General features: G+C 35.5%; 2 protein-coding genes across 5 annotated transcripts; one reads left to right on the top strand and one right to left on the bottom strand.

Moving 5' to 3' along the window:
- Nucleotides 1–5,008: 5,008 nt before the first annotated feature.
- LOC311296063 (CD48 antigen-like) lies at nucleotides 5,009–11,591 on the bottom strand. 2 transcript variants are annotated; one of them, XM_084417722.1, is made up of 5 exons: nucleotides 11,461–11,591; nucleotides 10,714–11,031; nucleotides 8,670–9,144; nucleotides 8,465–8,529; nucleotides 5,009–6,013 (listed from the first exon to the last, which is right to left on the bottom strand). In XM_084417722.1, exons 1-3 carry the CDS (start codon nucleotides 11,507–11,509, stop codon nucleotides 8,678–8,680), a joined length of 834 nt encoding a protein of 277 aa, XP_084273848.1. In that variant the 5' UTR covers nucleotides 11,510–11,591; the 3' UTR covers nucleotides 5,009–6,013; nucleotides 8,465–8,529; nucleotides 8,670–8,677. The 2 variants fall into 2 exon arrangements, with proteins under 2 accessions (XP_084273848.1, XP_084273847.1); XM_084417721.1 differs by having other exon boundaries at nucleotides 8,465–8,526.
- Nucleotides 11,592–17,243: 5,652 nt separating this feature from the next.
- LOC311295576 (uncharacterized protein) lies at nucleotides 17,244–21,854 on the top strand. Of its 3 annotated transcripts, none has more exons than XM_084417043.1 (6): nucleotides 17,480–17,713; nucleotides 18,619–18,954; nucleotides 19,450–19,809; nucleotides 20,054–20,149; nucleotides 20,275–20,317; nucleotides 21,317–21,854. In XM_084417043.1, exons 1-5 carry the CDS (start codon nucleotides 17,584–17,586, stop codon nucleotides 20,283–20,285), a joined length of 933 nt encoding a protein of 310 aa, XP_084273169.1. In that variant the 5' UTR covers nucleotides 17,480–17,583; the 3' UTR covers nucleotides 20,286–20,317; nucleotides 21,317–21,854. The 3 variants fall into 3 exon arrangements, with proteins under 3 accessions (XP_084273170.1, XP_084273169.1, XP_084273168.1); XM_084417042.1 differs by having other exon boundaries at nucleotides 21,314–21,446; XM_084417044.1 differs by lacking the exon at nucleotides 21,317–21,854 and having other exon boundaries at nucleotides 17,244–17,713; nucleotides 20,275–20,520.
- The last annotated feature ends 5,789 nt before the right edge of the window (nucleotides 21,855–27,643 follow it).

The following is a 27,643-nucleotide window of genomic DNA, read 5'->3' as shown; positions in this document are numbered from 1 at the left end:
TCAGAGAGAAAAGTACTGCACCATGGTACAACAGTATTACTCACGCTATCAAGAGGAAAAACTCGTAATCTAGAGCGCAAATGGAAACAAACTCATCTAGAGGTCTTTAGAATCATGTGGAAAGACAGCACATAGATCATAAAACATAGATCATAAAATAGTCTTAGACCTATTACAAAATTACACTGGTATTCAGGTACAGGCATTCAGGTGGTTTAGTTCGTATCTATTAGACCGTTACCATTATGTTTATTTAAATGGAGAATAATCCAAGTATTCATCAGTGAATTATGGAGTGCCACAAGGATCTGTGTTAGGCCCTCTGCTATTTTCAAAATACATGATGCCTCTTGGTAATATAGAAAACATTGAATAGTTACCTCTCTTAAACAGATGATTCTCAGTTATACATTTCATCACGTCCAGATTAAATCTCTGACAGAGTGTGTTAAAGATATAAAATATTGGATGACCTGTACTTTTCTTAATTAAATTCAGATAAGACTGAGGAATTATTTATTCGACCAAAAACATGTACACAGAACCTACTAGAATACAATTGGCATTTGGAATGATGTCCTATAACTCCATCCTCTTCAGTTAAAGACCTGGGGGCGTTATATTAGACAGCAACTTGTCTTTTGAAAATCATCATATGTTACAAACACAGCCGTCTTCGACCTCAGATAAATGTCTAAGCTCTGGGACATGCTGTTTCTGATGAAGAGAAGTTAGTTCATGCATTCATGACCTCTAGACTAGATTACTGTAATGCTTTACTAGCTGGTTGTCCTGCATCCTCGATAAAAAAAAAAAAAAGATACAATTAGTCCAAAATTAGCTGCTACTAGCTCAAGAAAATATGATCATAACACCAATTTTATTATCTCTACACTGGTTACCTATTAAGTTCTGTATCAATTACAAAGTTTTTGCTATTGACCCATAAGGCCCTAAACGGTTTAGCTCCTGTGTATTTAACTGATCTTCTATCAGCTTACAATCCATCGCGCTCTTTACGATCACAAAACTCTGGGCTTCTGACAGTCCCAAGAATATCTTTAAATCCACTAAAGGAGGGAGAGCGTTTTCACATTTGGCTCCTAAACTCTGGAATAGCCTTCCTGATAATCTTTGGCGCTCAGACTTACTCTCCCAGTTTAAATCTAGATTAAAGGCACATCTCTTTAGCCAAGCATTCATAACCCTATACAGTTATATCAGATCAAATACACATGATTATCCTTTCTTAATGTTATAAACAGCAGCTACGCTAATTATTTGCTTTTCTCTCTCTGTATGTTGGATGTCCAACATGCACCACTGCAAAATTTTCTCATTTTGATCACGCATTTTTCTATAAAGCTGCTTTGAAACTATAATTATGGCAAAAAGTGCAATATAAATAAATGAGAATTGAACTGTGTTCAATGAAGGTTTTGTATTTTTGAGCAAGATAAATTTCCAGTCACAAAAGAAGGCATAGAAATTTCAATTTAAAATTCCAATGAAAACAGAGGCCGGTATTCAAAGTAAATTAAATTATTTTGATTCATCTAGTACATATGAGAGCAGAAAATAATGTAATATGAGCCGCAGAATACTTTGTTGCTCGGAAATAGAAAAAAATTACACCGTAAAAAAATATTTTATAACTTACCCACCAGACTCCAGCAGCACAAACAGAACAAAACAAACTTGTGAAGCATTTTTTTTTAATGGTTCAAAAAACTCCCACCCTGCTGTCTGGTGTGTGAGTCCTCCCCCGACAGAGTTTGACGCTCTTAGTTCACATGCTCTGAACGTGTTATGAATAAATATATATATGTATGGGTAGTAACCCATAATAAAAAAAAAAAAAGTGATTATATAATTACATGTCATTCTCACAATGGCAGTAAATTATTCATATATATATATATATATATTTATCTTTTCAATTTTCCATTCTATAAAAGCCTATACTGCTTATATACGTTCAGAAGGTCTTCCAGGTTTGTGGAATTGCTCACACAGACCAGTCAATAGTCATGTGACTATCACTGAAAACTGAGACCTAAAGGTTTTTATCATTGGATTCACGGAAATAATTTCACTTTTAACAAGTCTTCTCAACATTGCAACACTCCATATCTAATCACCTGACAAACACATTATTTGAATTATCAATCAGTGTGTCATTTAATCAAGTATTACTGTCTTTGGAAGGCTTTTGTCTTTCAAACACAATTCATGTAATTTCATAATGACATGCAATGCAGGGATCCCTCAGCTGAACCTCTTTGACCTAATATACTTGAACTGTAAGTTAATAAGTTAGGTCAATAATACAATTATGTCAACAATATTAATAATAATAATAATAATAACAATAAATAATAAAATAACATTCACGGTTCTCTGATGTCAGTTAATGGTCACATGACAAGCAGGTAAACAAATAAAAATATATATTTTAATGAGTCTTTTATTTTGATTGCTTTTGTTTTAAAATTGTTTATTGTAATTTTACATTTTTATTACTGAATAACTTAATAGCTTTTAATTGTACTCACAAACTAATAAAGAATGGAATATATTTTCTTTCTCTTTCTCTTTGTATTTTTTTTTTTAAATCAATATGGTACAAGATTATCTTGTTAAAAAAAAGGAAAGTAATTAAAAGTAATCAAGTTAGACTAAATTACCTTAATGGAATTTGTTACTAACTACAATTGTTGTCATGTAATTAATTGTAAATAAGTAACTACCTAGCACGTTATATATATATATATATATATATATATATATATATATATATATATATATAAATATAAACATTTAACATTCACTTTTTTGAAAGCTATAGTTGTCTGACTGTATTAAATGTCAAAATAGAAACATATTGTGTTCAATAAAAATCTAACTTAATAACTTTAGTGATTTTAAAATGGCCTATTCAGTTTATTCCATTGTTGTGAATGGAAAAAAAACAAAGTGCAAAGTTAAAAGTTTCTGCATCACACATTACACACTGTAGTTCAGCTTATGAGTCAGACTGAAACCTGCTGTGGTCAGGTCTCTTCAGAAACGGTTTGATCTGTTTGGTGGACAAACATCTTGTGTGTGAGAAAACACGTTGCAAAAAGCACAAGGGCCTCATTTCCATGGCACGTTAAGCTAAAAAATAGAGTATTTTAGCTGAGCTTCTGGATGCTGTGATATTTCTGAACCACTAAATTAAATTTCAGACATCACAGACCTTATAAGCATAATCAAAAGTTGTGATATGAAGAGCAAAAGTAAGCGCAAAAAAAAAAAAAAAAACCTGGCAGAGAATAAATGTGACCAATCTTTACTTAGCTGAACATTACCTTGTCTGTAAAGTAAAGTAAATTGAGTGTTATGAGTGGAATGAACCTTAGAAACCTTCACCATCTGAATGACTTCACAATGCACAAGAACAACAGCAACTAACAGAGCAGTTAGAGGAAATGACATCAAACATCCACTTTATGTAAATCACATGACCTTTTAAACGGTTAAATGATCAAACATGCACAGTTTGTGACTCACTGATTCAGGGGTTGAAATTAGAAGCGTAGCAGATTTCAGCTTTATTCGGCTCTGTTCAAGTCTCATCGACTGCACTTGGAAATCCAACTGTGAGTATCAGCATCCTCATGTCCAGCAGATAGCATCAAACATTTACAAATAACAAGCAGATTCAGCCATTATTTTAAATACAAATATGTGTAATTAATGTTTTGATGTGAGAAATATTTTGCAATCATGTGAACAGGATCCCCACCTTGGTGTAAATGAATCCTGCCCTTTTCTGATTAATAGTAATAGTAATTCAGCACATTTTGGTGATCATTTATTTAATGGTGTTTAGTATGATGTACAAATGTAATTTCCTTTTTTTATTTTTATTTTTTTTATATTACAGTGTAGTATAGGTCTTTATAGAAGAAAATGTATTTCCACATCTTATATTTGAAATTATCCGGGACAAACGTAAAAATAAAACTCATTTAAGCACACAAACCTGGATCCATTGCTGTTTCATTAAACAAATTGTTCATTCCACTGCAGAGCACCATCTTGGGTCCAAACAAGACCTCACTTTTGGAAGAATAACAACTCTACCTTTGACCAACAGAGGGCCCTATTAATAGATCTCTATATAATGACCCAGTAATAAACCCTTGTAAATCAAAGGCACTCTGACATTTTATATTTGAGTGTCTTATGCTCTATGATTCCTGAGATGTCTGAATCATATTGATTCACACTGCATTGCTAACCCGGTTGAGTAGGGTATTCCTGCAGGACAGCGTTTCTAGGACACTATTTTATTGTGTGTGTGTGTATTAGCAATTTATACTATTTTATATCAATTACTATTCAATTCTGTATTTTTATTATTACTTTCAGTAATTATTTAGTTCTAAATAATGTAAAAATGTAATTGATATATTGTCCTAACCAACCCTTAACCTTAAACATACCCGTTGGTAATCCACTTTAAGTATTTAACCTAATGTGTTTCAATAGATGAGCCCCTATATTCTGGTTTTAAATACTGTTTTTTTTTTTTTTTTGGAAAGAGAAAGGTTTTTCTTATCTCCTGACCACTAGGTGGCACTGTGCCGAAATTGTGCAGGTGGCCTCAGGTCTTGGTTGTCATAAGTTAACACACACCAAGGCTGCAGTAGGTGAAAATCAGTATGTGACAAGAGAAGTATGTCTGAATTCACAATATAGGCTACTCATAAAAGAATAGAATCCCCTTACGGAACAAAAATATATGGGAATATACTGCAAAATTGGTAGCTATTATAATGCAATATATTACATAATACATTTCCATATATGGGAAACTAGTGCTTATATTTTTCAATATACTGCAATATATGCAATGACCATGTATAGCTATATATTAACACATAAAATATGTAGGCCTATAAATGAAGACAAAAATAACATTACATGTAATATTCACAAAGTTTCATCCTTTATTGTGTACATATATTGCACATGCATGTTCCCATAGAAATGTGAATGTATGTTCACACATATACACACACACATTCACGGAATGAGTTACAACAGACTTCTAGTTCCCAGCATGCTTTGCTTCTGACTGTTAAAGGAGAGCAAATGTGAAAATAAAGTTTTGCTCAATATTAAATACGTGGACTGGGGGAGATCTGTTAGTCTTTAATGTTCTATTATTTTGGAATCTAAAAAGGTTTCTGGTATGTCTGAGTTTTTGGGGTCATTGTGCTGAAGAGTAGAGCCTGTGGTTCAGTTGATGATTGGCCAAACACCATTAGGACTATAAATACTATATTTAAAAACATAATGGCTGTTCATTCCTCAGCACAGTGGAGTCTCTTAAATATCTTAGTACATGATGCAAGTGTGCTTGTGCTTTTGTTAACTAGCTTAAGAATATGAAACATTTGTAACGTAAATATTTAAAAAGTGTAAGAAATATATTAATATTACATTATATATTTCTCTATGTGTGTTTATGCTACTTATTTTATCAGAAAAAGGAAGTGCTATTTTTACAGAGATGTGATTTTCTGCTTTGGTCACTAGAGAGCAATGATGTGCTCATTTGACACTCCCACCATTTGATACATTTGACAAAGAGTTCAGCAGAGCATGAAAAAAAAAACAAGCAGTAAATGAGATCAATATTTAATAATGAAATATAGATACATTTGCATGTGATAAACTAAAAATAGAACATTTTAGTTGAGATTCTGGATGCTATGCTAAGGAGAACACTAAATTAAACTATTACGCATTTGCAAAAAAAAAAAAAAGAACAAAAAAAAAAGATGTAATACAAAGAGCAAAAACAAAACAGAGATAGAAGGAAAACATCCTGGCAGAGAATGAACGTGAGCAACACCAAAAGGTGTAAGGTATTGTCCCGCATGAACATCAATTTCAGTAGATACTGTAATCATCGTTTTTTGGGGACATTTTCATACACAGCACCCGTCTTGGATTTCTGAAAGGAAACACAAATTCAATCAGGAACCTATGGATCTGGATCAGGAGCCTGTTTAAATTTTTTTTTTTTTTATAATCAGAGTGAATATTAAATGCAGACCAACCTTCACAACAAGACCTTAGTATTATTCTTTAAATTCTGTAAAATAATTTTTTCAGGACTCGGATCTAACTATTAAAAGTGCAGTAAGAGATTTCAGAGAAACACTTTTGAGTTTTGATATTTGAAATCAATCCAAACAAACACCCTCCCTTCATTGCTCCGCCCCCAAATGAACGAACACACAATTCTAAAGAGCAAATGTGTAATTATTAGGGGTGTAACAGTACATGTATTAGTCCCGAATATTCGCAGTATGAACATTGTTCAGTGCATGCAGTCAGACGACAAATACAATCAAAGGCAAAGGCGATCCACACTCTAATCCAAAAGGGGGCCGGTGCGGTAATGCAATGCTGTTTGCTAACTGTGACAACAAGAAAAAGGGCAGAAATAAAAGTGACCGTCTGCACCAACCAAAAACTCATGTAAATGTAGTGATCTCGTATCGAATCGTAACGGCAAAACTGAGGTACCGTGACTTCTGTGTACCAATACAACCCTACTGATTATCATAGCTGATGAAGTGCAAAGCAAAGTAATCCTTCGTGAATAATACAGCTTAGATGGTGAACGCACACCAATGAAGAACAAAAAATGAACATACAGTACACAAGAGTAGCCTATATTTAAGCAAGAGTTTGTTGTTAGTCACAAGCAGCACCAGCTCCAAATAAACAACGACCCTTGCTGATTGGCTAATTTTCTCTCCTCCCCCATCATGAATGGACATGCCCCCTGCTGTTGATTGGCTCATTCTCTCTCCTCCCCCATCCTGCTGATTAGCTACAAGTGTGTTGTGCTGCTAGGTCTGATACACTTTCAACAGCGTTTCTCAGAAATCATTTACTGCTCTTTAACTATAAACTAATATAGCTGCAAGCAGCGATGACAGGGCCAAGCCCCAGCGCCACCGCCACCACGGAGGCTTTATGGAGACTGTGCAAGACAGGAAATATGCATTTAAACTGGGTGAATGTAAAGAGGATTATGTTAAGAATTAAGAATTTTCCTGTTTCCCTTTTTGGAATTACTCAAACCTCTCGACATGGCAACACCGTTTAAGATATCTGTTCACAATTTAATATCTTCAATGTCTTGCCACCATGTTCAGAAAGTGTGTTGTGAATTGTTTGAATCCTGATAAAAAAAAAAAAAAATCCACATTCAAACCAAAATTGTTGTCCGGCTCAATGAGAACAATATAGACCCAAACATACATCCGATGCAATGCGGCGCCAAGCGCAACGCAAGTGTTTTTTGCTAGTTTCAGCCCGACACAGTTATCATTTCCATGTCCTGCGCCATGTTGTTTAAATAGCAAATGCATTTGTGCCTATTTGTGCACCTATAGACCTTATTCAGAGCAGCGCCATGACAGGAATGAAAGTGAGGTTGCAAGGGATAGATAACAGTGTTTTCAGAGGCATACACTGTAAAAACCTGTATAAAGCTCCTAGATCACTTATAATTTCCCAAATCATTGAGTTTTTTGACTACTGAAATGTCTTGGAAAGATGTTTTTGCTGTGTTTCGTAAGCAGAACAATTAAAAAACACATAAAATAACTGAACAACCCACTAAAGAGATGTATGTCTATCCCTCACAGCCATGAAGTCAAGAAATTGAGGATTAGTTTAGTGGACGGATTTTGGATATCTCGAACGGCTTGGCCGTGGCGTTGAAATGAATTCATTGCGAGAAAGGGAAAAAGAAAGAGTGTTATAGCTTTTCCATAGATTGACTGATTTTGATGAAACTTCAGCTGTGTGTTCGTTGTAAGTGGCCGATCATATGGATGTGACTATTGTGAGTCAAAGTCATAGCGCCACCAACTGGCAGCAGGAAGTGTGTCCACATTTTGGTGATGATAAGATGAATTCCCTAGGAGGAGTATATCAAATTCAAGTGAGAGTGAGAGTGGGCGGGCGACATGTAACCCGCAATATGGTGGAATAATTCCTGCCTTCTAAATAAAAGAGACAATTGCTATCTCTTTAAAGTATAATAATATATTACAGTTACTTTAAAAAATTCAATACTTTTCTGTGCTAACAAATTTTGATTTACTGTATACTAATTAACTTTTTTTAGATCTGCAGAATGAAAATATGTCCTACTGTATGTTAGAATGTACAATGAGGTGCAATCAGTACATGCACAACAAAAAATAGCATAAAAACATGTTTAAAAAGCATCTTTTTAGAGCCTCTCCTCTAAACTGAAGGTAATAATGATCAATGCTGACCGCCCACGTCTGTTCACTGACCGTCTGATGCTGCACACAGAACTTCAATCACACTAACTGACTGAAACAACTTCTTGTAATACAGTCATGAAGGATCTTACCAGTTTTCGTGTTGTTGGTTTACACAAAGCTGAAGCAGTTCTGTCTTCCTGCCGGGTCTGAACTGCTTTAACAATAAAACAGACATGTTGAAACGACAGAGCTTGCAATCTTGTATAGAAATCTGTATATCTGATTCAAATCAGATATAATTAATCAAATGCATTTGATCAGTCAATATTTGCAGGTTATAACTGAATTCCTGACCTGTTTTTCTACATTTCTTGCAGATGCAGCACATCACGACTATAACACCAATCAACAGAGATCCAGCAGAGATCAACACTATCAGAGACACTGAGACTGGAGGATGAGGAGAGGAAAGAGTCATTATCATGAGTGAATCTGTAAATAATCACATATATCATCAGAGCTGTAGTACCTGCACATGTGTGACAGAGTGTGTTGATGTCCAGATGTGTGGTCTGGTTGCTGATGGGATTGTTCAGCACACAGCTGTAGGTGTTTTTATCCTGATATTCCACCTCCAGAGGTAGAGAGAGACTGATGCTGAGATCACACACACTGATGCTGGACAATACACTGATTCCTTTGTACCAGGAGAGAGTCACATGACTCACATTCAACACAGATGAACACAGCAGTGAACAATTTGATGATGATGATGATGATGAAATACACTGTGAAGAGTCTCTGCTGATGACAGGAACAGGCAGATGAGCTGGAAAATATGAGAGAATTAACATAAATATATTTCATGACATCTCAAATTATAAAATAATTACACATTTCAGTATGCAAATAAAGGGATATCCAGAGTTCAGTATTGCTCAATCTAAAGCACTTGACCTATCGGTAAGCCCTTCTCCTCCAACGCAGGTGAGCTAACGGCAGTTGAGTATCAGTTGCACGGGGACCAGAACTCGGACAACTTTAGGTTCCAGCACCATAGAGAAACATGGGAAGATCCGATGCTCTCATCGGTTTGATAGTGTTTATGCTACAAATATGGTAAAATGCTGTGCCTAGGGTACTTGTAACACTGATTCCAGGTATCCTGAGAGCATGGGCAATGGGATTTATTTAATTTTATTCAATTTCCTAAACCCAAACAAGACAGAGCAAAATATCTGCCTGGTGCATTAATCCAACGATGTGGGTGCAGACAGTAACCTGGTTCCCTAAGGATTCAACCCCGATCCCAATGAAGATGAAAAGGTTCATTTTCAGGTTGTCATACTCTCATTAAGTTACAATTAATGTTAGTGAGACCATGCTGATATACAAGCCTAATAACTGATCTCAAGTCATGTACAGACTGGTCTACAAACTGGTTAAATGTAAATTAATTGAATCTTACCCTGCGGCACATGAACAGTGATGATCCTGGATGCTGTCATCTGTGATCGTGACGAGCGTAACGTTACATGAGGCTTTTCCCGCATGCATTGTGATCTGTAAACCCTCGCTTCCAAATTAATATTGTAACTACCATATTTATTTTAAAAAATGTTATATATCCCTTCATGGCATATTTAAGTCCCACTTGAATGCTCCTCGATGAGAGGTGGTTCTTCTGTGTCCAAAATGTATTAAAAACATCTTGGAACAAGGTTTTTACACTAAGGGCTGTCTTTGTAAGACAGTTAGCAACTCTGTTTGTTTGTTTGTCTGAGTTAGCAGGGCTTACCGATAGAAGTTGTGGCATAATTCTGATTACCACAAAAATGTATACATTTATAAAATTGTATATAAAAAAAAAGAAAGCAAAAATGTGGGTTATACAGTGAGATTCACAATGGCAGCGATCTGTAAACTTTAGATTACTGTTTCAACAGTACAGCCAAAAGACATAAGACAATATGAGCTAACTTTACTTTAGAAACAAACACACACACACACACACACACACACACACACACACACACACACACACACACACACACACACACACACACACACACACACACACACACACACACACACACACACACATCACTTACTAACCTTTTCTGATGCTTTAAAACCCTCTAAAAATGGACCCCATTGACTTTCATTATAAGTGCCTCACCGTAACCTTAATGTCTTCTTTTTATAATTTTTTTTTAAAAAGTAAACAAAAAATGTTTTTTTTTTTGTTAATCAACCTTATTCCACAAATGCTGTTGATTAATCTTAACTTGTAATTAATTAATTAATTAATTAATTAATTCTATTTTATTAATGAATTAATCAATTATTAATAATACAATAATATATGAACATTTTGACAAATTATGACTATACTCACCATATACAGAAACATTGAATGCTTTTGATGACCATTTTGCTCCAATTATCAGTAGTTGATAAACTCCAGTATGTTCAGTTGTGGTGTTTGTGATGGTCAGAGATCCAGTTTGATTGTCCAGCTTCAGTCTGTCTCTGAATCTCCCATCAGGAACATCATCATATGTGGAGACGATTCGATTCTCTCTGTTTATTTTAGCTATTAGAGAGTTTTCAGTTCCATATTTCCACAGTATGTTGTCGTCATCTTTTATTTCAGTAACATCAGTGCGTAAAAGGACGGAATCTCCCTCCATCACTGATAACGACTGCACTTCATCTGTCAAAACAACAAAAACACCTTCAAAACAAAGTTTACACATCAGATTAAGGCTCCTGGTGGTTTGCAAAGCTTGAAATTTGCAATTTTACACTAAATATGAACGGCGCTTTGACTAACTAATTACTTTTGCGGTTGTTCATTTTTAAGAGAGCTGGGTATAGGATTTCCTTTTGTCTGGAAACAAAAGGGTTCATTAATATATTTAAAATTGAAAACAAACAAATAAAAACGGCCTGAGACATGAAAGTTGCCCAATGGAGGATTCACTTCCAGTGTTTTTTTTGTTGTTGTTTTTTTCATTATAGAATTAGACATTTCAGTTATTCTCCCATGATTTAGCAATTTAATTAGTTTCTATGACAAAAAATAGTTTAATCTGATCAGTAGTAGTAGTTTTTTACTCATAAAAAAGCATTTATAACTTACCAATCAGACGACACCAGCACAAGCAGAACAAAACAAGCATGGGAAACATTTCCTTCACCCACTCAGTGTCTGCTCTAACAAGATTTTCTGTTGAAAACACTTAACCGGGTGTGAATCCTCCCACAACAGAGAACCTCGTGCATGCATGTGCTCTGAATGTGGGCTATATATTGTTTCATGGTCTTCTGTCCTGTAGACTTCTCATAGACTTTAAAGGAACACTCCACCGTTTTTTGAAATAGGGCTTATTCACCTTCTTTCCTACATTTAGATAGGTGGGCAAATGCATTTTTGTCTCAGTGCATGCATTGTTTTAGTTTGACAGGGTCGGCGCTAGCTTAACTTAGCACAATGAATGGAATCCTTTGTTGCCAGCTAGCATGTCCTGAGTAAAAGTGATATAAAAAATTAAAAAACACCTAATTACTTCTTGTGGCCTGCGTATTCACAACGAGTACAAATAGTTAACACGAGGTGATTTCCTAGGCAGATATTGACTTATATATTAAGGACTATATTAGGGGGAAGCACAGGCGAAGCACTGCTACTTGGGCGTGATATCTCTGAGCCCAAGTAGCAGTGCTTCGCCTGTGCTTCCCCCTAATATAGTCCCATGTCAATATCTGCATAGGAAATCGCCTAGTGTTAATCTGCATCGCTATTTGTACTCGTTGTGAATACGCAGGCCACAAGAAGTAATTAGGTGTTTTTTTAATTTTTTTATATATATATTACTTTTACTCAGGACATGCTAGCTGGCAACAAAGGATTACATTCATTATGCTAAGCTAAGATAGCGCCGACCCTGTCAAACTAAAACAATGCATGCACTGAGACAAAAATGCATTTGCCCACCTATCTAAATGTAGGAAAGAAGGTGAATAAGCCCTATTTAAAAAAACGGTGGAGTGTTCCTTTAACTGTTCCTAAAAATGGAAAATAATCTTCATCTTTATCATTTAACATTGATTATGTGTGAAAGGTATGGTTGTCTAACTACATTAATAATAAACTAATAAAAATAGAACAGTAGAAATATAAATTCATCTCTTGAATTATGGTAAAATGGATCTACTGATTTCAATTGAATTATCCATATATCAGTTATAGTGTATATGGAAAAACAACTGAAAAGGTCAAACTGTCTGCCTGGCAGTGCAAGATTTACAGAGGTGTGATTTTATAGCAGCTCATCTATCGAGTCAAACTGAAACTTCTGCGGTCGGTTTTATTCAGAAACATGGTTTGATTTGCTGGATGGACAACATCTTGCATGGTGCCATTTGTTTCATCTATGTTTAGTTTGTAGGTGAAGAGCTTCTTCCTGTCCTGCTGTTATGATGAACCTCACAGTCTGACTTCCTCTCAAGACAAAACTGCTTTACACAATAATAAAGTACTAAATCAATCCATCAAAACTGATGTGTTAAACACAGTCAAATAAGAGTCACAGCTCAAACTGGATTCTTACTCATCAAATATCATTGATGAATGTGATAAACACAACGCCAAATAATACATCAGAGGTAAACATTTTCCTGGGTATACACATCATTTTATTGTATTATTATTTTCAAACTGTTTGATTTTGAGAAATTATAATTCTATTCAAATTAGGATATTTGATTACTCTGGGTGTCCCACTTTCAATTATTTCATTCGTCAGGGGCCCGATGCCGCATAGAGGCCGAGTTATGTGGATCACGCAGACACAATTTGCTAGTCTGATCTTTGTCAGAGGGTGCAGGGTCAGCTACTACTTTTAAGTCAGCTGCCTACTTGCTCACACCTAGATTTCTGAAATTGAGCATGGCGACAGTCAAGCGCATTGCGTATATCTCTTGCGCACTATCGTTACCTTGAATAAAGCTGTGTTTGGATTCACTTACCTCTGCCTCCTTGCCTATATCCTGACAGTATAGGGATATGAATACTGAAACCTGTAAATTCATCTGAAACTCATGCACATTTTCATTATGTGTTAAAATTTTAATCTTAGTTCAAATGGAACATTACTGTATGTATTATTATGTACAACTGTATACATCATTTAAATAAGCATGATGTATCTATTGTCTAATGCCCAGGTGGCATGCACAATTTTAAAATCTAGAATTGTAAAATTAGGCTGTGTAGTTGACATGGAGATAAGACGTCGGAGTGTAAAAATGTGATTTCTCCTGTCCAACCACAACCAGACCGTTATTTCCGGCGTGACGATCAAGTCTGTCCCAAAAATACCTCTCAATGCGCCCTCGTGGACTCGCGCCAAGGGCCCTATAGGTCCGGAGTGTGCCATTCGGGACAGGGCCATAGACTTCAATGGATAAAAGTGAAGTCTTTTTTTTATTTTTATTTATTTTTATTGAAAATATCAAGATTTACAAGCAAACATGCCTGCATAAAATCCATTTCTTCAGAATAGGATACAGAGAAGATATAGCCAGAGGGAGCAGCTCTTAATACAAACAGGAAATATGTAGTCTTATTAATAAAAACAAAGATTTATAAAAGGAAAAATAATCATTCAAATAAACAAATTTAAATAGAAAAACAGTAAGAAATTATAACATAACACAAGGGGAGAATTCAGACATTATTACATTGTATTAGTACAGAGCTCATCACCCTTGCTTTGCAATATCAATCCAAATGTTATGCTATGTTATGTTTTTATCCAGAACAAAGATCCCTTGAAGCAATTGTGGTTGTATCGGATAATATGCCAAAATGTTTCTTGTTAGAAGGACAAATCCTTGGGGTAGTACTCTATGTAATTTAGTAAAGTCTGATTTTAAGGGTTTGAAATTATGTTTGATGCAAAATTGTTCATAATTTAAAAGATGTCCGTTGGTATCCATTAAGTCGGCTATGGGCCATATATTTCTCCCATACCAATCCTCAAAGAATAGAGATTTGTTGCGGTGCAAAACATATCTGTTGTTCCAGTACAGATGTGTGGGGTGAGAAGTTATGTACGTATAACATTTTCCAATACAAGAGTATTTATCTGTGAAACTCTAGGTAATTTGTTAACACTAATGTCCGCTCTAAGAAGAAATTCTAATTTGATCCAAAATTAGATGGCAAATTTTAACCAATTTATTTTTAAGGTTCCATTAAGGCAGTCAAAATCAATAACTTTTAGTCCTCAGTCCTTTGTGTCTTTAACCATATTGCTTTTCTTCATATAATGTGGTCTGTTTCTCCAAATGAAGTTTAGGTTGATAGATTTAATCAATTTGTTTGGAATGGCATTGGAAGAGGCTGGGTAACATCTTGATAAACATTCCATCTTAGTTAGTTAAATTCGACCTTGTATTGATAGATCCCTCTGTAGCTCTATTATGGCTGTGCCAAGTACATTAAGTTTTTTTAATATCATTACAGTTTTTAATTGCTAGCATTTCTGTGGCTAAGATGAACAGGTATGGTGAGATGGGGCAACCTTGAGGAATACCCACATTATTCTTGAAGCTTGCGGTACCATTAGATTAGGACACAGCTACTAATATCTCGATATAATCCACCAACTCATTCTCTAAATTTGACTCCAAAGCCAAAGTGTTCGAGTGCCGAAAGAATAAATGGATGCTCCACGGAGTCAAATGCTTTATAGAAGTCTAGAAAGAGAAGGAAACCATCATCCTCTATTTGGCTTATATATTCAATGATGTCCATTACCAATCTTATATTATTATGGATTGACCTTCCTTTTAAGAACCCTGACTGTATATCTGCAATAAGATCTGAAATCCCTGTTTGAAGACGAGAAGCGAAGATGTAAGTTAGAAGTTTTTGTAGTCTGAATTTCTGAGTGTAATGGGTCTTCTGTTATCTATAATTCTGGGATCTTTCCCAGGTTTTGGAATTGAGATGATAACTCCATGTCTCATTGTTGGTGGAAGCACACATGTTTCAAATATTTCGGTAAAGACTTGAAGCAGCAGGTCTCTTAAATCTACCCCAAAATGTCTTTAAAAGTCACCTGTGAGGCCGTCGGATCCGGGGGCTTTGACGACCAATTACTGCGTCAAGTTCTGTAACTGTTATTTGATTATCACATGTTTGTTTGAGGCCATCCTCTATTTTGGGAATATGTTTTGCTATATCCTGAAAAAAAATTTAACAGTCCACGCTAGAAAATTTAGAGCTATAGAGTTGGCTATAGAATTTCCAAATTTCTGAAGAGATCAATTTTTCATCTGTGAGTTCATTATTATCAACCATCAGTGATCTGATGCTATTTTTTTTCCTGTCTTCTTTTTTCAAGACCACAGAAATACGCTGATTTCCCCCCCCCCCCCCCCCTCCTCTATCCACTTAGCTCTGGATCTAATAAAGGCCCCTTGGGCCTTACGACTGTACATTTCATCTAGTTTAAGTTGGAGGTTTAATATCTTCTGTCTATCATCTTCAGTTGGGCTTGGTCTATTGCAGTACATATTTAACTGATTAATAATGTCTACTTCTTGTTTTTCACTATCTTTTTTAATTATTTTACTGAATGAGATGGTAATTTGGCGTATTTTATATTTTAGGAATTCACACTTTTTGGTAGCAGTTGTTAGCTCCTCAGAATTAGCATTTTCTTTAATTAATAATTAGATTTTTTGGCAGTAGTCATTATTTTTGAGCAGACTGGAATTGAACTTGCAATATGTGTGTGAGTGGACATTGTTGTCATTGGGTTTGATCTCTAGTAAAATAACACTATGATCTGTTAGTGCAGCAGAAATATCAGAGCTGTTATAAAAAAAAATAGCAAATGATTTGCAATTAACCAGTGATCAATTCTGGATTTATAATTGTGGCTTGAGCTAAACCCGTATTTAGATAGGCCTATTTCTGGATTCAACCAAATTTAGTTTTTCGCAAAAGTTCATGAATATGGTGTTTGGATGACTTACAGAGTATCTGCAAGGATATTTATAAAGAAATTCATCATGAACTAGATCATCTCCAATGATGATGTTATCAGTTGAGTGTGTTAATTTGAGATTGTCTAAATGTAAACCAATTTGTTCAAGTAGGTTTCGGTTTTCTCTGCTGATGTTATATCCGTTGACTAAGATGAATTTCAGACCATCAATGTTTATGATAAGAATCAGCCAGTGACCAAATTCATCTGCCAAATGGGGACACAATATGACCGTTGAAGTTATTTAGGAGGATGGCGACACCTGCTGACCTTGAAGTGCCGTGGCTAAAGTAAGCTTTATCTCTCCATTGTTCAGACCAAAATATAACATCGTCAACCTTAGAATGTGTTTCCTGCAAAACAATTATATTTGACTTCTTCCCTTTACAAAATAAGAAAATACTTTTTCTCTTTGTCATGTCTCTTAAACCCCTTGAATTAACAGAAATTAGAGAAATGTTACACTTTAAACTGAAAATAGAGCAAAAACAAATTGGAACATAAATAATTAATATGTAGGCCGATATAATATCAAATTAAATTAATATAAATGTATAAATTAATATGGCTATATGTGGTCCAAAACAGACGCGTCTTGGGCTAAATAAACAAAGCCAAATTGTAAAAGTCTTTTTTGGGGCCAAATTGGACCAAATCAGTCGGACCAAACAAAGCCCAATTTTCAACGTCTATTTTTGGGCTAAAATTGGACCAAATAAGACGAACCAAACAAAGCCCGATTTTCAACGTCTATTTTTTGGCTAAATGAAGGCTATGACGGGCCGACTTTAGCCCAAAAAACAACGTCTTAATGACGTCCGGTGCTGGGTGGGTTACCTTCCGAGTCTTTCGTTCATTTGTCACGTGACAAACGCAATGAACGGATCGTTCATGAACGACTCATCATGCAGCCTTCACATTTGTAATGTCCAATTAATTGGGTCTCAGGCAGTCTAGGGGCGTAGCGTAGCCCAGAAACAGTAGAGCATATTGATTTATTGTCAGAAATATCATCAAGATAGGCAGAGGCTTATTGCTCAAGTTGAGGCCAATGTAATTATATTTGATTATAGAAATATTTTACAAAGAAGTGCTGGGAAGATTTTTAATTTTTTGTTTTCTTTTTTAAAGAATACAGGGCTTTTTTTTTCTTTCTTTCTTTTTTTTTCCTGTTATACACTCCAGTCCAGCGGTGGCAGTTAATGCAACAAATAGTTGTAAACAACCGCCATTTAGAAGAAGAGGAAGCAGCGTTCACATTTGGACACATGGAAATGAAGGTCATAGCTAATAACGTTATTCTTTTGATTTTTCTGCTCTGCCAGTGCCACGGTAAGCATAATATCTCTTCTGGGTTCATTTTGTAATAGCGATGATCACCTTAAATTCGACAGAATGTATTATTTGTATTTTGCTTGCAGTGTGTTTTCGAAAGTGAGATCGAATATTAATGCTAGATATTTTGCTATTACGGACATGGTAACTCACTGAGGATTATTTATCTGTTATTTTGCTTTATTTCCAGATGTGAGATCAATCATATACAGTAGGTCATACGTAGAACACCACGTTCGCACACGCGCTGTCTACATTATAAAATATTCAGATTGAATGCCAGCTTGCTTACGTTATTTTGCTCAAGATAAAGATTAATTAAGTCCAGATCGGTCATGCAAAAAATAAATAATTTGCTAGGATGAATGGGGGAACAGGCATTGGTGAAGAAGGGTAGAGGATTGGGACGGGCGTAGCCTACGTGCCAGTGTTCACGAGTGTTTGAATTTCGTGATGGATAGAATTTGTAAGATGACACTTTGCTTCTTATCGAAAGAAACCAAAACACAGAGCTAATTGCAATTTTTGGAGATTAATAGTGGCCATATTATATTAAACATGATAATGCATTGAGTCTATAGTATTTTTCATGGGTAATGGGTGTAATATTCATTGTGAAGACATGAAAATACTTATTTAGAAAATATATGTATTGAGAAAGGGTATAAATTAATCATGATGTGTGTTGTATCGTATGATGGTGATTAATGTAGATTGTCCACGAGTCTCATGTATGTTTGTCTGATGAGTGAATGTGTGAATCAATGATTTTCTTCAGCTGTTTGTTTGCATACATTATGAATCCAGACACACAATCTTTATTATGTCTAGAAAAACATTTTCACAGCACTTTCCTGTTGTTTTTAGTTTAAATAACAATTCCCTGTTCATTTCTTCTTCAGGTGTGTCTGGTGATGATACAGAAAGAGTCTCAGTGTCAGTGTTGGAGGGAGAATCAGTCACTCTACACACTGGTGTTCAAACAAACCAACAAGATGTGATTCAGTGGTATAATAATGACACTCGTATCGCTAAAATCAATAGAGATCTGAGTGATATCTGTACAGATGTTCAGTGTAATGAAGTTAATGAGAGATTCAGAGACAGATTGAAGCTGGATCATCAGTCTGGATCTCTGACCATCACAAACACCAGAAACACCGACTCTGACGAATATAAACTACATATCATCAGTGGCAGCAGCGACAGTGAAAAGACCTTCAGTGTTACTGTTCATGGTGAGTTATAATGTTTAATTAAAAACAATAATGTACATTTAAATCACATCATTAATGTGTTTAGTGATTTTTTTTTTTTTTTTCAGTTACATTCAGAGGAGTTTTTTTTTTCTTTACCTGTACATTAATTCACATACAGTATGCAGATAATTTCTAAATTATTTTTCTATAATATTCAAAAAAACAAAATTTAACTACAAATTTAATTCAGTGTGATTTAAAACTGAATCATTACCACTGATGATCTGTTAGTTTTGAAGCTGTGCTCTGGTAATACTGACAGTTTCTTATTCAATCTCTGATCAGCTTCTCTCAGATAAATATTATCTCTGTAAAATGTGTTCATAATCATTAAAGTTGGATAAATGTTGCTTGTCATATTTAAAGTCTAGAATTGCTTGTGCAATCGTATTCATGTTCACATCTCTCTCATGTTGTGTAGTTTGTTCGTTTTCAGCAAAATATCCTTCAATCATCTGTTGGTTTGTGTTTCAGGTGTTTCTGCTGCTGAACGAGATGAAGTGAAGAGAAAGTCAGTGAAGGAGGGAGAATCTGTTACTTTAGATCCCAGTGTAGTAAGAAAACCAAATGATTTGATGATGTGGTATTTCAATAACACTCTCATCGCTAAAATCATTGGAGATCAGAGTAAGATCTGTACAGATGTTCAGTGTAAAGAGAGATTCAGAGACAGACTGAAGCTGGATCATCAGACTGGATCTCTGACCATCACAAACACCAGAAACACAGACTCTGGAGAATATCAACTAGAGATCAGCAACAGCAGCTTCAGCATCCGTCGCCGACGTCACCGCAACGGCCCCATTGTGAAGATCTTCAGGGTTTCTGTCAGTGGTGAGTATAATTCTATGTAATTCAATGCATTTTAAAATACATTTCAATGTTTTAAATCAATTCAAGAAAGCTTTGACTCAATGTTATAATATAATATATAAGTAATGCATATTACCTGCACCATTCTTTGATAGTCTCAGTCTTGTCTCGTATTAACCACATTGGTGATTGGATGTAAAACTTCTTGCTTCAAATGCAATCAATACGACACTACTCTCTAGTAACAATGACTGTCTGTCTCCAGCTGTTCCAGAAGCAGGTCTGTCTGGAGGTGCTATAGCAGGAATATGTATTGCAGTTATTTCTGTTCTGATGGTCATTGCTGGAGCAAGAATAAAAGGTGAGAATTTAACGGCTGATTTAACAAGACCGAAATATGAAATCAATTGTGAAAAGAATTGTTAAATTGCATTTTCATTCTAATTAAAGTAATGTGTTTAATTGAGCTTTTTGTTGTTCAAACAGGCATCATTTGATCAAGCAGCACAGTGATCCGGGTCCCTAAAAGGTCGGTCTAAGCTCTACACTGGACTTAGTTACGTCCAGCTTTCTGATTTATATATACACCTGTTGCACCATCTAAAACTACGCTTAGCGTAGACGATGCACGTACACACTGATGTTCTACTGCACTGATAGGTGAGACGCCGTTCGGTTACAAATTTAAATTTATTGGCTCCAGCGAAAAGAGAAAAAATTACTGCTGAACTGAAAAAAAGAAAATTAAAATATAATAATAATTCAATACATTTATATAGCGTTTTTCTGGGTAGTTAAAGCGCTTTTACATAGAGGGGGCAGAAAGTAACTAATTACAAATACTTTCGTTTTTTTTTTTTTTTTTTTTTTTTTTTTTTACTTTCTTGAGTATAATTAAGTTGTGGTACTTTTACTTTTACTTGAGTAGAATAAAAATAAAGTATTCAACTTTGCTACATTTATTTTCCACCGAAAGTACAAAGTACTTTGACAAAGGTACTGACGGAGCAACAGGGCGAGCTGACATTTGACAGACACTTTTCAAACTACTTTGGTGGAGCCCTGCACTTCACTCAATAAAAGACAGATCTGAAGCACTTCAGCCAATAAAAGACAGATCTGAAGCGCTTCAGCCAATAACTGACAGGTCTGAAGCGCTTCAGCCAATAACTGACAGGTCTGAAGCGCTTCAGCCAATAACTGACAGGTCTGAAGCGCTTCAGCCAATAACTGACAGGTCTGAAGCGCTTCAGCCAATAACTGACAGGTCTGAAGCGCTTCAGCCAATAACAGGGTGTAACATTAATGTACCCTCTGAATAGTTGTCCTTTTTTTAAAAAGTTTATCACTATGGAAGCAGAACTTGACAGAGTAAAACAAACAAACAAAAAAAAACACAAATAATTAACCAGATAAATGAAATAACACAAATATACTTACAAAATAGCATTCTTTGGTATCTTGTATTTTTGTGTTTCTGTAACTGAATCATGATAATGTTCCGTGATTCTGTATTTTCTTCCAGAAGAATGCTGTTAAAGACTCGCCCTCTAATTCTTCCAGTGGGACGCCTCATACTGATGCCAACTATCAATATTACAGTACATTTTAAGATATGCACTTAAGCTATGCACTTATAAATCTTAAGCTTTGCAATTAGATATAAGTATTAACATATCTCTCACATTGTATACAGGAAGTACGTTCTCGCTTATTTCTGAACATCATTCTTTCCATGTTTGTGTTAAGTGTTGATTCTGCACACAAGTGCAGTCCAGCTGCTATGCAACAAACCTTTTGCTCGAGAATGTAATTTTTAACGTTAGCTGTTGTCTTTGATTAGGACGTCTCTCCTCTAGCTAACTTTCCTTTTCATGCTTCTGTCTCCTCCACTTGTCAGTTATTGGCTGGAACACTGTTTGTTATGTTTCGTGGTCCAGGCTGGGCCAGTTTGTTTTTCTTTTCATTTGTGGAGCCTGGGCTGTCTACAGAGACAGAGTTTTTTTACAGTGTGTTCAGGGGACAGGCAGCTAGCGGATAGTGAGGAGATGTTTGCTGGATGTGACAAAAAAATGTTTCAGCCTAAAAAACGTGTGACATCGCTTAGAGCACCTTTAATGCCATATCTACACTGCTAGCAAGCATGTTTCATGTGTCAAATGTGAAAAGCCAGCATATCCAAACAGCCAGCATATCATTACTATTACATAAAGTTGGTAATACTGGTTATATATAGATTTTTTTTTTTTTTTTCACATCAAAAATAACTCCTTATTGCCACTTGGCATCCAAGTTCTATTCAGTTGGCAAATGAATGTATTTTCCTATAACAATATACGAATGATTATAGATATAAATAAAAAAGTAAAATATTTTCTACCAGACTATAAGCTGTAATCACCTTTATGCCTTAAAGGATTAGTTCACTTCAGAATGAAAATTTCCTGATAATTTACTCACCCCCACATCATCCAAGATGTTCAAACATTCCAGGATTTTTCTTTATATAGTGACTTCAATGGGGTCCATCGGGTTGAAGGTCCAAATGTCAGTTTCAATGCAGCTTCAAAGGCTCTACACGATCCCAGCCGAGGAATAAGGGTCTTATCAAGCGAAACGATCAGTCATTTTCTAAAAAACTAAAAAATACTTTTTTTTTAACCACAAATGCTGGTCTTGCACTAACTGTAATGCGCCACACATTACGTAATCGTGTAAAACAAACGTTTTTTTTAAAAACAGTAAAACAATGATGTTGGATGATTTTGAAGTTCTAGTTTGAGTTTTTCGCCCTATTAATCTTTCAACTTGATTACGTAATGTGTGTCGCATCGCAGAGCTAGTGTTAGATGAGCATTTGCGGTTAAAAAGTATATATATATTTTTTGTAATTTCTTTTTCCAAAAATAGCAGATTGTTTCGCTTGATAAGACCCTTATTGCTCGGCTGGGATCGTGTAGAGCCTTTGAAGCTGCACTGAAACTGACATTTGGACCTTCAACCCGATGGACCCCATTGAAGTCACTATATGGAGAAAAATCCTGGAATGTTTTGAACATCTTGGATGATGGGGGTGAGTAAATTATCAGGAAATTAACTCTGAAGCACTTTGAGTTTGAGAAAGGTGCATTACAAATAAAATGTATTGTTATTATTATTATTATTATTGTTATTATTATTATTATTTATATAATTAACTGGATTTATTAAAGGGAGCCATACTTCAGAATAAGGTTGATTAATTACTTTAAATAATAACTCCATGCCTGAAGACAAACAACCATTCTTAATACTATCACTAGATGAAGAACAAGCATTAGACAGGGTAAATTGTTAATTTCTCTCCCCCACACTGTCATTTTGGTTTTAAAAAAACAACTGGATGAAAATACTCTATAAATCCCCTGTAGCTTCCGTTAATAGAATCATCTCAAAGGTACTCAAGGATGCCTATTGCCTTCTCTAACATTTGCACTTTTTACTGAAACTGGCAGCGGCAATAAGGCAATCCTATAGAATTTCTGGAATTTAATCAGATTCATACTGCCATAAAATAAGCTCATATGCAACAATACAACTCATTAACCGTTTTAGCAGGGTGTCTGGCTACTTCCTTTGCACAAAGTCTGAGATGCCCTATCACTGTTAACCTCTCTTACAAGAAAAAAAAAAAAACAACCTTGACTGATAGATCAAACTGACTTTTTTCATAAAAACTGTCGCATAACATTCATTAAAGGGTAATTCTCACCAAAATGCAACCTAGGGTCTTTTTGTTAATCTACCCGAGGCAAACTTTCATTTAAAAGCATAATTAGAATGGAAACGCCACTTTTAAGTTTGACCGTATTTTCGTTTTCGGTGAAATGATGATAGCATCAAAATCGCTATTTTTAAAACACTAAAAAGACTCGACATAACATGAAACTTTGCTCGAAGTATCAGCAGAGGTTCTTCACATGAACTCCAGCATTGAGAACATTGTTTGTGTACAGAGAGTTTACTAAAAAGAAAGCTTTTGAACAACTCACTGTCCCTGCGTCCCAATGTGCGTACTATCCACCCTGTCTGCCCTAAATAGTATTGACAATTACTAATGTCACATGCTATTTAGGATGGATAGTATGCACATTGGGACGCAGGCTGTGTTTCCGTCCGCCGGCATTTTGACAGTCAAAAATAGTCGATCTCCGAATGCAACTTAACAGGGAGGAGAGTAAAGACGGAAAGCTCCTAAAGCTTAGTTCCATATCATTTCACGGATAATTTATTGTTTTGTCGTTAGTGAAAATCAATATTGACCTTGTATTTGAAAAAGGATCCTCATATAAGAAACAATACTAAAATTCAGAGTCAGGTTGGTCCTCCTCTCTCGATATGCAATAATGCAATAAGAAGCCTTGTATAAAACCATCCAACTTGCAGAAGCAAAAAGCATTAAGGAGGATTTGGAACCCCTACATTTTCTTTTCTTTTCTTTCTCAGCAACTAATATATCCATCACTCGACCCATAACCTAAATTCGATTTGACTAAACAGAGATGATAAACTTATGACACTATTAGATATTAAATCTCTACTATTCATAGACAAATCTTTAAAAATGGATCATGGTAACAAAAATAACATGGGCATCACTACCTCATTAAATGCCTGGTGAAACTATGCATTAAATTAAACCAGTGTATTAAACTGCAGCCTATAACTATCAAATCATATCCTACTATGGTATGACTTTTATTAACCAAAATATGAACAAATAAACAATAACCTGACAACTTGACTTAAACATGATTTATCTACACTAGCCATAGCCAAACACCAGGAACAATTTATACTCCTTGCACAAACTAAAAATAAATAAATAAATTATACTTGACTGAAAAAAAAAAAACCTCTAAACAGACCTCTACCTCAATCTACTTATACAAACTTTTGTCTACATTCCTTCAATACATAAATACCCCATATGTATATAATGTGAAATAATCAGTGACCCTATCCACTTTTCACCCAGACTGCCAGACTTAAGGCCCTTGCACACTGAGCGTGAAATTCGCGTCCGAAATTTCCGCACGTTAAAAAATAAATACAACCTCACGTTATGTCAATCACACTTGCACGTTGCCTCCGAAACTTTCGTCCGTCAAAAAAAAATCGGATCGGGTTCGATTTTCTGCGTTTTTCACATCCGTAACAAGCATTTGAATGGTGTTTTGACAGTTTAGAGCCACAGAATGACGGATACGAAAAAACACGTGAAAATTTCGGATTCAGTGTGCAAGGACCTTCAGTATTAACTTATTTCCACAGTCCATTAGAATACTTGACTCACATTAACAACACAGATATGCTGGCTGTTGGACTGACTAAATCACATATGCTGTTATTCCTTATGCTGCAACTTTTGTGCTACATTTTAGTGCCTTCAGAAATAAGCACATTTCACCATCCACGGGTGGCTGTTTACACTTGAGTGTTTACATTAATGTTTATAGTGTCTGTTTGTTTACATCAATGTTTCCATGAAAGTGCAATACACCCACTGTGATTTTGAATTGGTAGTGGTGTTTCATTTGTTACTGTACTTTGCACATTGCGCTTTGGTGTTGTTTTGTTTGTTTCTTTGTCTCTTTCCCTTAATTTTGTATTTGTGACAGTTTTTCTATTTTTTTTTTTTTTAAGTTAATAAAAATATAAAAACAGACATTTGCAGTTGCAAAATGGTAGTAAACATCAATTTACATGCATATAATCAGCATTTTGCAAAATGTTTCGAAACACAATATTATTGTATCGTGGCTTGTGATAATATATTGTCTAATATTTAATAAGTTTTAACATTACGTAAATACTGCTACAAAAAAGATAACCCATTCATCAGTAATATGAGGAACAACTTAGCACATTACCAGCAACACAAGTGCTTGATATTTTTCAGTATAAATGTTTTACTTCAGCTACTAAAGTGTTCCAGTCATTAGCAATGCATGATTAACTCTGTTTCTTGTCATTTTGCACACTGCACTGATGTGGTTTGTCATTAGTTTTTTGTCCTGTCTGTTTTTAATCTTTTAAAGATTACTTTTAAATTACTAATTGATCTGCCAGTGTTTGCTGGAATAAGACGGGCATTGTCGCAGACGCCATCATGCTGTGATACATGAGCTCTCTACACAGAGCAAGTGTACTTTTCTTTCAATACTTCAGTGTAAATCATGTTATAGCTCAATTTCTGTGGGGATCAGGTCAAAATCCTACAACACAGCCTCAGTAAGAGACAACAACGGTGTGCCTTGTGTTCAGAGCAGAACATGGTCAGATTGTTTTCATCACAGAAGTATTCATTAGCTCAGGAAAAAGTTATGCCTATATGAACATTATTTTCTTAAAATGGAAAGGAGATCGAAAGATTGTATGTGATAAATGCCATTAAAACAGGTCTGATTAAATCATCACGGCTGAAATCTGTGAGTTTGTCATGATTTAAAAAATTTTTTATTAGAAATAACTGAGCTAAATTACTACTAAATCATTTGTAGAATAAACATCTCTATATACATTCAACACTGATTAACTAAACTTTGATTTTTAACATCTAGGATTCAACCTTTGACCTTTACTCAAGCTAACTGGCTGTTCAACTCGATCATTAACAATATGAGCACAATGTCTCTACATTTTAAAAGCTTTTTTCTTTTCATGTAGTCATAATTGGATGAAAAGTAAAGGCTATTCTAAAACATTCCTGGTTAGTACACTAGATGGCGCTCCAGTAGTACACTATACACACTGCTTTTAGTATAGCCTTCTTCATGTTTAAATTAAAGGCCCTGTCCCAAATGGCACACTTCATGGTGCACTTTCGGTTTTGTGGACTTACAATGGCTGCTGCATGCACGCGCGTGTCCAGACAGTTTCTGGTCCCATTGACTTTCATAGTAGGCTATATATTTTTTCCTACTATGGAAGTCAATGGGGCCAGAAACTGTCTGGTTACTGACATTCTTCTAAATATCTCCTATGGAAGTTTTTTCCTAACATAATTAAAATTAAAATGCTTAAAAAGCATTTTAAGCTTTTTTATTTTATTTTTATTTTATTGAAATAACTTCCATACCTTTAAGTCCACGAGACCGTAGTGTGTCCCATTTGTCATTTTAGGTCTCAGAAGGGTGCTCGCGAGCGCCCCCATGCGGTCGATTTGCCGATGCTGAGGCGAGCTCCGCAGCAGACTTCTTCCCGACAGTCAAAGCGGCATTACGTCACGAAAGTGCGGACTCAGGGGAAGGCCAAGAGCCATACACTCGGGGGGCAGCGTTTCATATTATGTTGAAGCTTCCCCGGGCGCCGCCATTGGCTATCAGACCATCACCTGCTGTTAGCATCCCATTGACTCCCATTCATTTTGGCGTCACTTTGACAGCGAATAACTTTACATCTGAGGCGTTTAAAGACTCCATTTGTCCATTATTTATTTCTAAAGAAACACGAAAATGTATAAAAGGCTCCATTACCTTGTATCTTACGTTATGGCCCCGTAGAAGCAGTTTTTGTAAAAATAGGCTAACGATTGCGTCATACCAACGCGACTCTCTGTCGCACAGTAGAGAGATTACCGTATGGACAGGAGGAGAAGCTCGCAAGCAATCGGGGGGACGTGGAGGCAAAATGGCAAAGTAATTAATCAGAATACTTAGCAAAAGTTGCTACTGCTCCAGCTCATGGACACCTCCTACTCACACTCTCCGTCTCTGCAAGTTTCGGAAGGGAATGATTCAGATTTCTCTTGGCACAGCTACTAGAAGACAGACGGGTTGCTCACGTCACATCTACGTCGTCAAGCTCAGTGTGA

This window comes from Rutilus rutilus, assembly GCF_951802725.1.
Source record: "Rutilus rutilus genome assembly, chromosome: 8".
Taxonomy (NCBI): Eukaryota; Metazoa; Chordata; class Actinopteri; order Cypriniformes; family Leuciscidae; genus Rutilus; species Rutilus rutilus.
Note: the sequence above shows the minus strand (reverse complement) of the source record. Positions and strands in the feature narration are given on the sequence as shown.